Source organism: Ceratotherium simum, chromosome 1 (assembly GCF_057802395.1).
Source record: "Ceratotherium simum simum isolate JZ-2026a chromosome 1, ASM5780239v1, whole genome shotgun sequence".
NCBI classification, from domain to species: domain Eukaryota; kingdom Metazoa; phylum Chordata; class Mammalia; order Perissodactyla; family Rhinocerotidae; genus Ceratotherium; species Ceratotherium simum.
In genome coordinates this window covers 109,093,442-109,110,453 of record NC_141900.1, presented here as the reverse complement: position 1 = coordinate 109,110,453, position 17,012 = coordinate 109,093,442, and the positions used below count along the sequence as shown (strand labels likewise).

Sequence of the window (17,012 nt, the reverse complement as noted above, 5' to 3'; positions counted from 1 at the left end):
AAAAAAAGTGACAAAGTAGGAATAAATATTTGTAACACTGCAAAACCAATTATTTGTAAAAGCTCTCTCAATAATAATTTTTAAAAAATCAACAAAGAAAAATTAGCAAAAGCTATAGACAGTGCATAGGGAAATATCTTTTAAACATAAGAACTTTATCTTTACTCATTTTAGGAAAAAATGCAATAAAAACACAATGAAACAGGCTTTTTAACCTATCTAACTGGCAAACCTCAAAACTCAGATAACACGCTGTTAGATGGAGCTGGCAGACAGCAGCTACTTTCATACACTGATATAACCTCCTTAGAGGACAATTTGGAACCATCTATTAAAATTCAAAATGTACATAGGCTTTGACCTAGCACTTCTAGAAATTTAATCTACACATATAGGCACATATACAAGGATATGCACTGCAATGTTATTTAAATTAGCAAAAAACTGAAAACAACCTAAGTGGCCATTAAAATACATGACAGCTAAATAAGTCATAGAACATTCATTACATGGAACGTCATACAGCTTTTTAAAAGAATGCAGTAGATCTATTTGTAGTGATCTGGAACTATCTCCAAGATGTATTACTAGGAGGGAGAAGAAAAGTACAGCAGTCTATTTACTATGCTCTAACGTGTGTTTAAACAAGAGAAGAGTAGGCACGCCTCAGTGAGTCTATATGCAGAAAAGAGCTCTGAGAGGACAGATCTGACTATAAGGATCATGGAGTGGGGGTGGGGAGTGAGGGTGAAAGGTAGGGAGACTTTTGTTATTTTATGTTGAATCTTTATTTTCTACTGCCTGAATTATTATCCATGTACATGTAATACTTTCTCACTTTTTTAGAATAAAAAACTAACGAAGCTATATGAGACCATACGTTTTTAAAAACAGCACAACATAACCAAGAATAAGTTCATAATGATGTGGCTGGGAGGAAAAGAACAATAAGGTACCAGCAAACAGCATATTCAGATCTTGATTCTTAGCAAGTTCTTGCTTTGATTTATGACACTTATACTTGAAAACATCTTTTACTTTTTAAACACTACAGGCCTAGAAAAGTTAGGGATTCCTGGTAGCAGTAATATACCAGTTTCATAACACACTAATCAAGCGTTTTTGGAATGACTAAGCCTATTGTTCTTAAAGCATACATGTTCTTTTCAATGCCAATCTCTCACCTCCGCAGCTGACACTAAACCTATTCATCAATATGTAAACAACAGTAAATTACAGCAAACTTCTCTATTTGATCTTTGAGCTTTAGGCACATTATCTTATCTCCTCTGAAAATTAAATATGGCCAAACTTTACAAATACCATCAACAAAGCTGTTTTTAAATGGGAAAAAATGTTTCTTCATGCAAATAAATTTAGTGGTAACAGAATGAAGTTTTTTAAAAAGTCACATATAGTTCAAACTAGATTTCATTAACCATCAGAATAAAAAATTTTATGGTCAAAAATTTGTGTATATATCAAAGTACATTTATATAACATGACAATTTCCATAAAACCAAATGCTCAAATAGACTGCTAACCATTTATAAAAAAAACTTTAGCACGTTTTTTAATATCTTGATTTTTAAAAAACAACTGTGAGGTTTCCTCTGTTTCATCTGTGTGGGTTGTTTTATTTTAGCAATTTACTCCATTTACCAGGATAAACAGAAGGGTCAGTCTCACATCTGTTTCAACTTAGTATTTTCCCCCACTCTCATGCACTGACATAATACTAACGGTTTTACACAATTCAAAATTCAAGTAAAACACTTCCCTTTGAGTTAATTAAAATGTTAAGTTAGCAAAAGTATTATTTGTGAATAATGCACAACCTATGATTTGAGAGTTTTTCCTTTTTTTGTAGACCTATAAGAGAGAAGAACCTCTATGAAAGTATAAGAGCAAGCAACTTCACATAAGTGCAAAACATATTTAAGGGTGCATGAAAATACAGTAATAAGTTACTAAAAATCATATTTATAAAACAGAATGTGCAATACAATTCCCAATTCAAAGATATACAGAAAAAAGACTAGAAAAAAATTTACCCACATATTAAGTGTTTATTTCTAAATGGTGAATGGGGTTCTAAACAGGTAATTTTTGTTTATATATTTCAGTATATTTTAAATTTCCTATAATAAATATTACTTTATAATCAGAAAAGAGCTCATTTTAAAATAAAGTATCCAAAGCAAAATGTAACAGATTATATCCCATTACTAAATTCTAAAACTTTCTTTTCTTACACCACGACTGTGTGGTAAATATGGCACTATTTTAACAGCAAAATTCTGAAAACAACCTATATATATCCATCAATAGAAAGTGGTTATATGATACAAACCATGGAGTGGAATATTATGCATCCATGAAAATAATTATAAAGATCAAAGATGCTGGTATGAAACCATCACTAAGATACAATGCTTAGGAGAAGAACAGTATGTTCTCTCATTTTTATTTAAAAAGTTGGGGGTTGGGGCGCCGGGCCCGGTGGCATAGTGGTTAAGTTCTCGAGCTCCACTTCCATAGCCCAGGGTTCGCAGGTTCTGATCCTGGGCATGGACTGACGCACCACTTATCAAGCCACGCTGTGGTGGCATCTCATATAAAGTAGAGGAAGATGGGCACGGATGTCAGCCCAGGGCTAATCTTCCTCACCAAAAAAAAAACGTTAAGGGGAATACGTTTATTTATGTTTAGACTAGTTCTGAATAGATACTGAGGAAACTGGTAATAGTGGGGAAATCAGGAGTCTCCACGAGAGGAAGACTTCATCATATGCCCTCTAGAAGGATCTCATTTTTTATAACTTTTTTCAATGAAAAGAAAAAGTCAAGATTTTTTTAAAGGCCACTAACTGGAGATTGGAAATGGAAACATTATTAGAGCAACAAAGATTAGTGATAATCTAGTCTGACTTTCTCATTATCAAGAACTTTCACATTACAAGATGTGGAAAAGAGAAGCCCAGAAAAGATGAACAACTAAGTCGCAGACAAGCTGTTATGGAGATAAACATTTTTTCAAGTTCCCATGGTACTTCTTACAATTTCATGTTTTGCAGTAAAGATGTAATATGAACTGTGCTGCTTGTCAACACACTAGAGTTTACCAATGTTCCTCAAAAACATTAAAAGCAGCATTAATGCTGCATTATAAGGAAAATTAATTCAAAAAAGACAGGACTGTTAGAGCCACCTTCTCAGTGCCCACAGGAAATAGGCCTCCACTTCCCAAGCTATTAAAGGAAAGCTTAAGTAAAGCAGGAGACAGACACAAGATGTGCAGGCGACACGACACTCAGCAGAGCATAACGGTGAACAGATCAGGGTTCAAATATTTAAGCTTTGTGGTTTTCACTCAGTTACTTGGACTCTCTGAGCCCTGATTTCTTCCTCAATGGGACACAAACACCTTCACCTCACAGAACAGGCAGGAGTCAAGATGAAATGAGAGCATACAGCCAGCAAAGCACCCTGCAGGAGGACAAATCCTGAGTAGTGCAGCATATCTACCTGTCACAAGACAGGAGAGAACACGCCCTGGAGGCTCACTGCACTGAACTCTGCAAGGACACAAAGATGCAAAGGCAGCACTTCACTGCTTAGACCAGGGAACAGACATCGATACAATTTTTCCCAGAGAACAAAGTGTTTCAAAACCCTTTGCCATGTGCACACTTTGACCAAGCAATTCAACTTCTTTCTGCAACTTATCCTCAGAAATCATTATAAATTGTTCGCTATAAAGATGTTGTTCACAATAAAACAGAAACAACCTAAATGTCCAAAAATAAAGGATGAACATGAGTATCTTATACAAAGTTCATACAATGAACATGTATGCTAATTTTAAAAAATAAAACCAAATCTTAATTTCAGATGGAACAATATGACCCTCAACTTTGTGACAACCTAGAGTATAAATGCTTATGGTCAGTCCACAGGATACAGAGTCATGGCTACAGCAAATAAAGCCTCAAAATCAGTACAAAAGGTATGAAGTCCTTCAACAAGCCCTGCTTTTTCACTCTGCCTCTGCTCATGCCCTCTCAGTAAAAATGGTCTGTTGACGAGTATGTCCACTCACACATGGACATACACGCTGGCTTTCTGCCCACCAGTTCCTGGTTGCACAATCTCCTCTGCATGCCCCTCTTTCTCTGCTTTTTCTGAAATGCTGGCATCCCCAAAGCTTTGTCTTGAGCCCACGACTTCTCAGCAGAATACTTTCCCGTGAAGATTCCAGGGCATCTCACAACTGACCGATGGACTCAGTCTCTACCCGAAGCTCCAGACCAGCGCTTCCGCCTGCCTACTGAACAACCCCAAGGATGCTGAACACGTCCCTAGAAATGTCACATCGTCTTGGTTTATGGAGTCGCTCTCCACTCCAGTCATCCCAGACAGATACCTGAAGTGACCCTCTCATCGCAGATCTCATCAATTCCACCTCCTCAACAGAGCTTGACCCCTCCACCCCCACTCAGGCTCCTGTCGCCTTGCTTTAGGCCCTCAATGAACAATCTGTAGGTGATTACCACTTCTCCATGGTTGGACACCTCTGCCCACGCTGTTGCTTCTAACTGGCGGCAAGAATGTTCATATGTAAAGAGTAGTAAGAATCTCAGTCCAGCACACAAAAGCCTATGGCACTAACGCTATACGACTGCCTGGGGCTCTGCGAATAGGATATACACGATACTAGAAGAGAAGGAAAACAAGCTTCCTCCCTCCATTCTGGTATAAGACTGTCCAAAAAAGTTCTCAGACGGCCAAAAATTTACTTGAATACTCTCCCACTTCACTGACCTCTTCCATGTCCTGATGTGTCTACCTCCTGCCCTATGGCTGTCATAGTGACAATCCAAAGACTCTCATTCCAAACTTATTTTCTCCCCTTGGCCCAACTGTATATCCCCTCTTTTCTCCAACGGTAGTTGGATTAAAAAGGAAAATGATCTAACTAAGGGAATTCACATTGTTGCAAGTAAATGACAGCCCCTTATGCTTCTGAGACTTTTTTGAGGAAGATGTTTAACTCAAATAAATAGCCTAATAGATAACATTTCAAGTAAGATAATGCAAGGACGTGAAGTATTCAAGCAGCATAAGAAAGAAGATAATTTTACAAGGAAAAGTCAGCATACAGTCAGGAAGCCTTGTCTAGGAGAAGGGCATTTTAAGTCAGTTCTCTATTATACCAGTCTTCTAAGCTGTTCCTAGCTTACAAGTTTCTTTCCTTGTTACATTTCTAAACAAGGTGTAGAGCTACAAAATTTTCTGAGTGAACTAAGTTTCACCAAAATGTCTGTTGAAAAACTATTTAGTTGACAATGTTTGCTTTTTAACTGTTTTGTTATTTACATAATAGTTACATAGCCAATATCTACTGATTCAATATAGAAGGAGAGAAGAAGGAAAGCCATAATATTTAAGTCTTAATAGGTTAAGACAGAAAAATAGCAAATATAAAAGTCTTGTGGTATTAGCATTTACAACTCAGCTAAAACTGATATTTCCTTCTGTGCTGGTTTTAGAATATTTCCAAAAATTCTTTGATAGTACTTCCCTTTAAGAGGTGGAGCTTGATTCCCCTCACCTTGAGTGTGGACTGGACGGACAAATAGAATATGATGAAAGTGACAGCGTGTGACTTTCAGGACTACCGCATAACAGGTACTGCCATCGATCACTGGCTCTAGGGGAAGCCAGCTGCCATATCGTGAGGACACTCAAGTAGCCCTAGGAGCTGTCCAAGTGGCAGAGAACCGATACCTCCCACCAACACCCAGCACTAACTTCCAGGCTCGTGGATGAGCCAGCCCTGAAGAGGATCCCTCAGCCCCAGACAAGGCTTCAGATGCCTGAGCCTCCTAGAGACCCTGAGCCAGAACCACCCCACTAGCCTCTCTGAGATACCTGCCCCACAGACCTGAGTGAAATAACGAAAATGTACTGCTTTAAGCCACTATTATGCCGGAATAGAAAACTAGTACATGTCCTTTATTTACTGGAAATTAAGAAACTGGGAAAGTAGACATCATGACTGTTCAGATTAATATAATTTAAATGCAGACTGTAGTACTGTGCTGTAATCTACTCATTTCCATTAACAATGAATCATTTTAATAAATATAAGACATTAATAAATTATAAATACTAATAAATATAGATCATGACCACTTTAAATGGTTGTATAGTATTGCATTGCATTGTTATATTACCATTTGTTTAAGAAATTTTCTATTGTTGGACATTTAGATTGTTTCAAATTTTTCAATATTATAAATAATGCCATAATCATCATCTTTTCCCATGCATCTCTCCCATGCACTTGTCAAATGGGTTCCTTGGAATAAATTTCTAAAAGCAGAATTACTGGATTAGAGGGATGTACCTTGTTAAGACACTTGATACAAATTGCTAAACTGTCCCCCAGGTAAGTTGTGCCAATTCACATTGCCACTCACACCACCAGCAGGTATTTCCTTCTTTAACTTGGTCACCAACTGGAGGTGAGGGACTATGGAGACACACCAACAGAAGAAAGTTCCTGCTCCTGCCTTCATGTTGATAAATGGTGTAAGCAAAGAAAGGCGTTAAGAGGCCATGGCAGGAGAACAAGGACATGTAGAAATCAGCTACTTTTACGGTGGAATAAAATAAGGGTCATAGTCAAAGAATAAGAAGCCTCCCTTTCAAACTCTTATGTTATAAGTTATAGGAATAAAGGGAAAGTCACAGAGAAAACTCATTGCTTTTACAATAACCTTTTTTTAAGGCTCTTCTACAGTCCTATGAGACAACCCATTTATTACCTTAGTTAAGAGATCTATTTGGCAATTAACTCTGTAACTCAAGAAAATCAAGACACACTGGTGTGCAAAGCCAGGTAGAGCTTAGGGTGAGGCAAGCCCGGTGCCTGGGGCACGAAATTTAAGTACGTGCTCACTCTCAGGGTCCTGCCAGTGCAGGGTCAGCTGCAAGCGTGAACCTGAGCTAAGTGCCACCTTAAACCTGCACTTGTGCAACTCGAGTGAGTGCCTCCCTTCAATCTTGTACCCCAGGTGCCTATAAAAGTACAAGAGTAAAAGTACAGAGAGTTAGACAGGCAGCCCCAGCCCTCCCTTCTGCTGGTCCCTGAGAACCAGACCAAGAACTCCTGACCTTATCTGCTGCAGGGAACTACCGTTTTTTGGTCTCACATGCGAGGGCTAAAGACAATTATAGTCAAGAGAACGGATGTGGTGCTGCCAGATAAAACAGTAAGGTAATAATGCCAGTCCTGACAGTAAATCATTTTAAAATCTGATCTTAGAAAACATTTCTACTTTACCTGATACCAGATCTGTAAGAAACGGTTTTATGTTCCACTGCAATGTACACAGAGTAGTATGACAATACATATATCAGGTGCCACCTTTCAAAACAAAACAGCATGGAATTTTTTTTAAGTTAAAATATTTTAGGTAAGACTTCAATGACACGATAGAGGTAAGTTTTATAAAGCCAGTCAATCAGGGTTCTTACAATCTTTTTTTTTTTTAATAATTTTATTTATTTATTTATTTTCCCCCCAAAGCCCCAGTAGATAGTTGTACGTCACAGCTGCACATCCTTCTAGTTGCTGTATGTGGGACGCGGCCTCAGCATGGCCGAAGAAGCGGTGCGTCAGTGCTCGCCCGGGGTTCCGAACCCGGGCCGCCAGCAGCGGAGCGCGTGCACTTAACCACTAAGCCACGGGGCCGGCCCAGGGTTCTTACAATCTTAAGAGCAGTCTAGACTCCTCAAAAGGGGAAATTAAAATGGTAATAGCTGGTTCTGGTTGGCCCTAGAGCACAACTCAGTCTACGAGGCCAGCATCACCCTAATAACAAAACCAGACAACAACATCACAAGGAATAAAACTACAGACCAGTATCTCGCATGAACAAAGACACAAAAATCCCCAACAAAGATGTGAGCACACTGAATCCAACAACGTATAAAAAGAACTATACATCACAGCTAAGTGGGAGTTATCTCAGGTATACAAGGCTGGTTCAGCATTCAAAAATCACTCAGTGTAGGGGCCGGCCTGGTGGCGTAGCAGTTAAGTTTGTGTGCTCCGCTTTGGTGGCCCGGGGTTCGCAGGTTCGGATCCCGGGCGCGGACCGATGCACCGCTTGTCAAGCCATGCTGTGGTGGCGTCCCACATAAAGCAGAGGAAGATGGGTACGGATGTTAGCCCAGGGCCAATATTCCTCAGCAAAAAGAGGAGGATGGGCAGTGGACATTAGCTCAGGGCCAATCTTCCTCACACACACAAAAAAATTCACTTTGTAATCCATCACAACAACAGACTAAAGAAAATCGTATGAACATATCAGTAGATGCAGAAAAAGCATTTGACAAAATCCAACACCCATTCATGATAAAAATTCTCAGCAAACTAGAAACAGAGAACTTCCTAAACTCAAGAAAGAACCACCACAAAATACCTTCAGCTAACATAACACTTAATGGTGAGAAACTAGAAGAACTGGTGAACTGGTAAATTGGTAAATACAAACAAGACAAAACAAAAGTCAATTGCTTTCTTTTATACAGTCACGCATTGCTTAACAACGGAGATAAGTTCTGAGAAATGTTATGAGGCAACTTCGTGGTTGTGCAAACATCATGGAACGTACTCACACAAACCTAGATGATACAGCCTACAACAACCCAGGCTATATGGTACTCATCTTATGGGACCACCATCGTATATGTAGTCTCTTGTTTACCGAAATGTTGTTACATGGCACATAACTGTACCAGCAACGAACAACTGGAATTTGAAATTAAAAACACAGCATCATTTATATTAGCACCAAAGAAAAAGAAATACTTAAGTCTAAACCTAACAAAATATATATAAGGTCTATATAAGGAAAATTACAAAACTCTGATGAACAAAATCAAAGAAATAAACAAATGGAGAGATATTCCATGTTAGACAGAAGACTCAATTTTTGTCAAGATCAGTTCTTCCTAACTTGATCCACAGATTCAATACAATTCCAATCAAAATCCCAATAAATTATTTTATGGATATCAACAAACTGGCTCTAAGATTATATGGAAAGGCAAAAGACCCAGAATAGCCAACACAATGCTGAAGAAAAAGAACAAAGTTGGGGGACTGACACTACCCAACTTCATACTTATAAAGCTACAGAAATCAAGACTGTGGTACTGGCAGAAAGAAAACAAAACAACAGACAAATAGATCAATGGAACAGAATACAGATCCCAGAAACAGATCCAGAACTGATCTTTGACGAAGGAGCAAAGGCAATTGAACGAAGAAAGCACAGCTTTCCAAAAAACCATGCTGGAACAAACACTAGACACCACATGCCAAAAAAAAAAGCCTTGACACAGACCTTATATCTTTCACAGAAATTAACCCAAAACAGATCCCAGACTTAAATGTAAAATACAAAACTATAAAACTACTAGAAGATAACATGGGAGAAAAGCTAGGTGACCTTGGGTTTGGCAATGACTTTAGATACAACATCAGAAGCATAATCCATGAAAGAAAATATTGATAAAATTGGACTTCATTAGAATTAAAAATTTCTGCTCTGCAAAAGACACTGTTAAGAGAATGAAAAGACAAGCTAGAAACTGGGAGAAAATATTTGCAAAAGACATATCTGACAAAGGACCTGTATATATATAAATTATATACAATTATATAAAAAAGTATACAAAGAACTCTTAAGAGTCAACAATAAGAAAACAAACAACTCATTTAAAAAATGGACAAAAGATCTGAACATCTCACCAAGACAGACAGACAGATAGCAAATAAGTATATGAAAAGATGCTCCACATCATATGTCACCAGAAAAACGCAAATTAAAGCAAGGAGATACCACTACACACCTATTAGAATGGCCAAAATCTGAACACTCACACCACAAAATGCTGACAAGGATGTGGAACGACAGGAACTCTCATTCACTGCTGGTGGGAAGGCAAAATGGTGCAGCCACTTTGAAAGACAGTTTGGCAGTTTCTTACAAAACTAAACATATTCTTATCATCTGATCCAGGAATCACGCTTCTACGTATTTATTTTACCCAAAGGAGTTGAAAACTATGTCCACACAAAACCTGCACAAAGCAGCTTTATTCACAATTGCCAAAACTTGGAAGTGACTACAATGTCCTTCAATAAGTGAATGGATAAACAAACAGTAGTACATCCAGAGAGTGGAATATTATTCAGTGATTTAAAAAAAAAAAAGAGCTATCAAGCCACAAAAGTCATGGAGCAACCTTAAAAGCACATTCCTAAATGAAAGACGCCAACCTGAAAAAGTCAAAACCCACAGAACAAACACCAAGAGTGAACCTTAATATAAACTAAAGATTTAGTTAATACCAATGTATCAACATTGGTCCATCAATTGTAACAAATGTACCACATTAAGGCAAGATGTAAATAATAGAGAAAACAGTGTGCTGGAGAGACAGAGTATGTTATCTCTGTACTTTCCCATCAATTTTACTGTAAACCTAAAAGCTCTAAAAATAATCTGTTAATAAAAAATAAAATAGAAAGAAACAATTTATCAAGCCACAAAAAGACATGGAGGAACCTTAAATGCATATTACTAAGATAAAGAAGCCAATGTGAAAAGGCTACACACTGTATGATTCCAACTATATGACATTCTGGGAAAGGGAAAACCACGGAGACAGTAAAAAGCAGTTGCCAGGAGTTCAGGGTGGGGGGAAGGGGAGGATGAACAGGCAAAGCAGGGAGGATTTTTAGGGCAATAAACTATTCTGTATGATACTGTAACGGTGGATACATGTCATTACACATCTTTCAAACCCACAGAAAGTACAACACAAAGAGTGAACCCTAAGTATTGGTATTGGTTTATCAATTGTAACAAATGAACCATATCAATGCAAGCTGCTAATAACGGGGGAATGTGAGATAGAGGAGGGGACATAAGGGAACTCTGAACCATCTGCTAGATTTTCTCTACACCTAAAAATGCTCTAAAAAGTAAAGTTTACTAATTTTTTTAAAAAAGGAATGGACAAACATTCAAGAAATGTTAACTCTACCACTGCTTTTACCTCAACCATCTATGAAAAGTTGGAAAGGAAATATTAATTTCCTTCCATCTATAAACTTTTCTATATCCACATCCATTTCTCTCCTTTAAATGTCAAAATACTTCCTTCTTCGGCTCACACCTGATTCTTCCCACTCTCACCTCCCCTAGGACTCTGAAAAACCCGCACCCCCTCCCTCCTCTACCTGCTCCTTCCCCAGTCTATAAACTTGCTTAAATTTCTCTCATCCCAAAAAACAAAGACCTTCCTTAGACCCTGAATGCAATCTTCTTCCGGTCCTTTTCAAAAAAGGTCTCCTCACTTTTTGACTTCCCATGATCACTCCTCAGTGTGCTGCAATCTGACTTCCAACCCCCACTACCCCAGAATGCGCTCCCTCTAAAGTCACCCAGGTCTTCCTCTTTGTTAGTATTTCTTCACTGCATCCCTGCAGCACTTGGCTCTGCAGTCACTCCTCCTCCTCTCTGAGGTGTGATTCTTAGCTAAGTACTCCCCTCACTTATTAAATATCGCAATACCTCACAAGTTTCACCTCGTCCCAAATTCCATGCCTTCTCCCTAGGTGACTTCATTCTAAGCCACCTATCTGCTGATAACTCCCACATCTGCACATCTAGTTCAGATTTCTCCCCTACTTCACACATGTAAAATTGACAGCCTGTTAAACACCCTCACCTATGTCCACAGGAACCTAGACATTTCATTCAACAACCACTCTCCCTCTTGGAGAATCAACTCCCCATCCCTCACACATCTAGATTGCTTTATTTGTACCAAAGATTCCAATCTCCTGCCCAGACTCAGCTTGTCAGGTGGAACCCTGACCCAGGCCAATCAGATTCCCTCTCCTTAGAACTGGAATTGAGATCCAATGGTCTCAACTGGACACCTGAACTAGGAAATCATATGCCGCCAAGATGATGTGCAAGTGAAAGGGAGAAAGCCAGTCTGCAGAGAGCCAAGAATGAAGGAGACAATGCAGCCCAGGGAGAAAGACCAAGAGGAAGCAACTTGGTGCTGATGACTTGATATCTGGATATGTTTCTGTCCTTACATTCTATGAGATACCATCATATCCTTCCCATATATCTCTTCTTTTGCCTACTAAGCAAGTTTCAGTGGATTTCTATACTTGTAATCAAATGATCCCTAAGATATTCTACTATGCACTACTAAGAAAGGAAAAAAATACTGCCAATAACATTTGTCACGCCACCAAGATGTACCTTGATTTCAGAAATATTAAAAAGTGGAGGGGGCTGGCCCGGTGGCGTAGCAGTTAAGTTCGCGTGCTCCACTTTGGCCACCCAGGGTTCGCAGGTTTGGATCCCGGGCACAGACCTATGCACCACTTATCAAGCCATGCTGTTGTGGCATCCCATATAAAGTAGAGAAAGATGGGCACGGATGTTAGCCCAGAGCCAATCTTCCTCATCAAAAAGAGGAAGATTGACAACGGATGTTAGCTCAGGGCTAATCTTCCTCAAAAAAAAAAAAAAAGTGGAAGCCTGTGTGACTCGGAGTCAGTAGAATCCAGCATATACCTACTCCATGGATACCCTCCCACCCACCTGAAAGACCCTTCTTGATTCCCACCTACCCTAACTCTATCCATCCTTCAAGACCCAGCCCCGACTAACTCTACCCTTTCCTGCATCAGCTCCAAGGGAAACCCAGAATGTAGTAATTACTTCCTATTGTTATTTAACTTAATTGTTTAAGTCTTATCTCCCCAACAAGATTATAATGAGGACATGGACTTTACCTTATAATGCTTCAGATCCTACACAGAGCCTTTACAAATAAACCCTAAAAATATTCATTTAATTTTGAAAAAAAGATGTATTTATTCAAAAGGAGGTGACTATTCAGTTCTCCACTAAGCTCAACAAAGGGAAGATTTCAAATAATTTAAGACATGGGGGAAGGATCATTATAACCTTTCGTTTTTTAAACGAAGGAAAGGACTTACACTGCAGCCAAAGAGAATTACGGAAAATAAGCATATGTAGGTGCTCAACATCATTAGTTGTCAGGAAACAAAACTACAATGAAACTACATACCTACCAGAATTGCCAAAATTAAAAGGACTGACAATACTAAGTGCTGACAAGAAAGCAGAGCCAGTGAAAGCCTCAGAAGCTGCAGGCATGCCACTTAGGGAAACCAGCAGTGTGCACTAGAGCTAAACCTACGTGCAACGTATGACCCAGCAAACGAGAGCACACGTCCACCAAAAGACATGTACAACAAATGTCCATAAAAAATAGAATGGACCAACTGTGGGGTCTTCATACAACGCAACGAAACAAGGTGGATGGATTCCACCTCTGAGACAGAATGCTGAGCCAAAGAAGCCAGATCCAAAAAAAGGACAAACTGTATGTGACTCCATTCACATGAAGTTCAGCAGGCAAAACCAATCTGCGGTCACCGAGGTCTGAAAAGTGGTTATCTTTGGGAAGGAGGAATACTGAACGCAAGGGAGCGGGAGGGAGCCTATGGAACGCTGGGAATGTTATTTGATGTGAGTGGTGCTCAGATGGGTGTGTGCATATGTAAAAACCCTTCAAGCTGAACCTACTATTGATTCCCTGTCCGGATTCCTTTTACCAGGCTTGTACATCCACACCTCAGCCTTTGCAGGTTAACTACTGTGGGCTCCTTACTGTTACCCTCTCAGGAGAACTGCCCTTGGCTGAGAGGTCAGGAGTGTTATACTCCCACCCTCACCCTGCGGGCAGCGGGCAGCAGGCAGCCAACGACTAAATGATATGCGTGTACAAAATGCCAGCCCCTTTACCTCATGAAGGGACAACTCTGTGATGGCAGCCATGCTCCAGAGCTCTTGGTGAGATCATGCTAAAGCTAGACTCCAAGTGAAATGACCCCTTTTTCCCTGCTCTCTCCCCTTTCCTCCTCAATTTCACTTGCACAAGGATCTCCTCCTCAGGTTCTTCTAGGGGACATGGCCAAGACACTTAATGTACACTTAATGTTTGTGACCTTGACTGAATGTTAAGTCTATACCTCATTAAAAAGGAAAAAAAAGAAAAAATTTTTTTGCATAGCTAAAAAGCAAGATGTGCAATCTCCCCTTGAGATTCTGATCACTTGATAACTACTTTCCTCAGAGTAGAAATGTGTTACTGTTACCGCCCAAGGTAGGGGTCATCTGCCCGCTGCAAGACACGCCAATAGTCAAGAGGCAAGGAGATAGGAGAGAAAAGACTTTTTATTACAGCATGTTAGCAAGGGAGAAGATGGCCAACTAATGTTCGAAAGAACCATCTTACAGAACAAAGACTACAGGCCAGCTATATCAGGGGACTGGTCTCCGGGTGGGGGAGGCATCTGGTCTTAGTTCCTGATAGTCTTTTGTTTTAGTGAATATCAGAGATGGGAACAACACCCTATACTCTGTTCTTTCAGTTGTCATCGATGATGGCTATCAACATAGACTCTGTCCAGGGGAGAGAGTCTGCATCACATTCCTAAGGAACTCAAGAGAACAAAGTTATCGACTTATAGCAGCTGGGAGGAACCACAAAATCTACAGAGCATGTCTGGGTTAGTTAATCAGAGGTCATTTAAAGTTACAATATGGTTTCTTTTCTACAATATGGTCTCCCTTATGTTAACCTTGTGTTGACCTGGTATCATTACGTGGTGAAAAAACAGGATCAACACCCTAGTAGGGCATGTCAAGGCACTCCTGTCTGTAACAGAAGCCACAAGGTCCTACATAAATGAAGTGACATGGATTCTAAAGTGGTGACCTGCCTCTAGCTTGCTGTGTATGTGCAATCCCTCACCTGCTCTGTATCTCACCTGTACATGAGGAGGTGTGGCCCAGAGGTTCTCTAGGCCTCTTCCAAAGGCAGAAATCCTTTGATCTCATTTGGAATTTTCATGAATACCCAAGCCAATGAATGTTACCCATCCTGAGCCTGCCATATCTACACAGTACCTAGTTGTAGCACCTAGTTCTGCAGCTAGCTACCTCCAACCAATCACCATTATGCAAAACTCAAAGCTTGAAAATTATCAGCACTCGCCTCTCCCAACTCCCTACCGGGTTCCCTTCCTCCACCTCAGAAACCATCACAGACACACCTCCATAGCACAACTTAAAAACGACGTTCCTACTTTGATTTCAGCATCCACTTAGGGGTATGTGCCAACCCAGTTATTAAGTGTAATATATAGAATATACTAACATAGAAGTAAGAAAGAATACACAAGGCATTTAAAGGACATTTTAAAAATTCTTTAGTAAACAATCAGCTAATTAGATTTACTAAACTTTTCAAACACTCTAAGCACAAGATCACACTTTTATTTTTAATCTAATAAAACTAAAACAGGCAGAAAAGGGATTCCTGAGCCAGAACAGTGGAGAAGTGGCAGAAGGCAAGAGAATGAAGCAACACTGGGGCTGAACTATTTATCAGCAATTCCACTGAATCAATAGATGCCAGTCATCAGAGAGGACAGCTAAGAATTCTAGAATTGGGGACAGCAGAATAACGATAGCTTGTCCACCCTTATTTTAAACAATTATCATAAGAATTATATGACCAATCGTAACAGAAAAAACTCCCAGGGTCTCTCCAGAAATACGTTCCCAGAAGGCTGGTAAGAATAATTTTCATTGCCTTGGATCAAAACACGTGGCCACTAATAAGGAGTTGTGCCTCAATTTCAGAGACTGTTGACATTAACAAATATATCCTGTTTACTTTCTACAACAGAAAATACCCCCTAAGTAGTAGTCTAAAAGCACTCACTATCCGACGTCAAGTGTGATAAAGTATCTAAAGTTTATTTCTGAAAAGAAACATTGTGTCCTTTGCCCCGAGTTTGGCGGTCCACCTTCAGCATCCTTGCAGTTTCCGAAACGTAACGAGTGCAGATTATGGGCGACTCTGGTCTACTAAGCCCTGCCCTCAGCAGCCCTCCTTCCAGACCTGCCTGCACTCTCGGAAGCAGGTGACACAGCAGCGGGCCTCCCACGCGTCTCGCCGGTGGAGATGGAGCCCCCGCGGCGCCCGCCAGAGCCCCGCCCGCCCTCCTGGCCGCCCCCGGACCCCGACCCCGGCCGCCCCGCCCGCCCGCCGGGGTCCGCACGGCCGCCCCCGGACCCCCGCCCGCCCGGGAGGGCCCCGAGGCGCCGCAGACACGCAGGCCGCGCTTACCTTCTTACTCGCGCCTCCGAGGGACACCTTGGGCCTCGTCTTGAAATCCCCTTCAAAACTAAACATCTTGACGGCTTATCCACATCGGGGGGCAGCCCAGACCTTGAGGGCAGCGGGAGGGCGGGGATGGGCCCGGAGGAGGGGTCTCCGCGGGGAGGGGTCTCCAGGGGGAGGGGTCTCCGGGGGGAGGGGCCTCCCGCGGGGAAGGGCAGCGGCGAGGACGAGGCCGCGCCGAGAAGCGACTCCGAGGCTGCGCCCAGCCCACGCTGCGGGCTCTGCCCGCCCGGCCCTGCCTTCGGGTGGGAGGGACGGTGACACTGGGGGGCGGCCCTTCCTCACCTCCCCCCTCATCCACGCCTCCCCCACTGCTCCGGCCGAGCCCGAGGGCGCCGGCAGGGCCGCAGACCCCTCACTTCCACCGGGAGCAGCCGCCGGGAAGGAAGATGGCCGCCGGCCGCCGCTACCGTGCGCGGCCCCGCCAACGTGCGCGCACCCGCCTGCCCACCATCGGCGCTCCCCCCGGCGCCGCGCCAGCGTGCGCGCGCCCTCCCGCCTCCCGCCGTCGACGCCGCGGCGCTCCTCCCGGCGACTCGCTAGCGTGCGCGCGCCGTCGGCCCGCCACCGACGGCGCGGCAGAGCGTGGGAAGGTGCCGCGGTGACCTGGCTCTGCGG

General features: G+C 41.6%; 1 protein-coding gene across 2 annotated transcripts in view; it reads right to left on the bottom strand.

Annotated features, from left to right (window-relative positions):
• UBE3C (ubiquitin protein ligase E3C) overlaps positions 1–16,786 on the bottom strand; it is a 140,788-nt gene extending 124,002 nt beyond the window's left edge. For both annotated transcript variants that reach the window (XM_087433750.1, XM_087433758.1), the window contains exon 1: positions 16,341–16,786. In XM_087433750.1, the coding sequence (XP_087289876.1) occupies positions 16,341–16,406 (66 nt within the window). In that variant the 5' untranslated portion in view covers positions 16,407–16,786. The remainder of the gene's footprint in view (positions 1–16,340) is intronic.
• Positions 16,787–17,012: the final 226 nt, after the last annotated feature.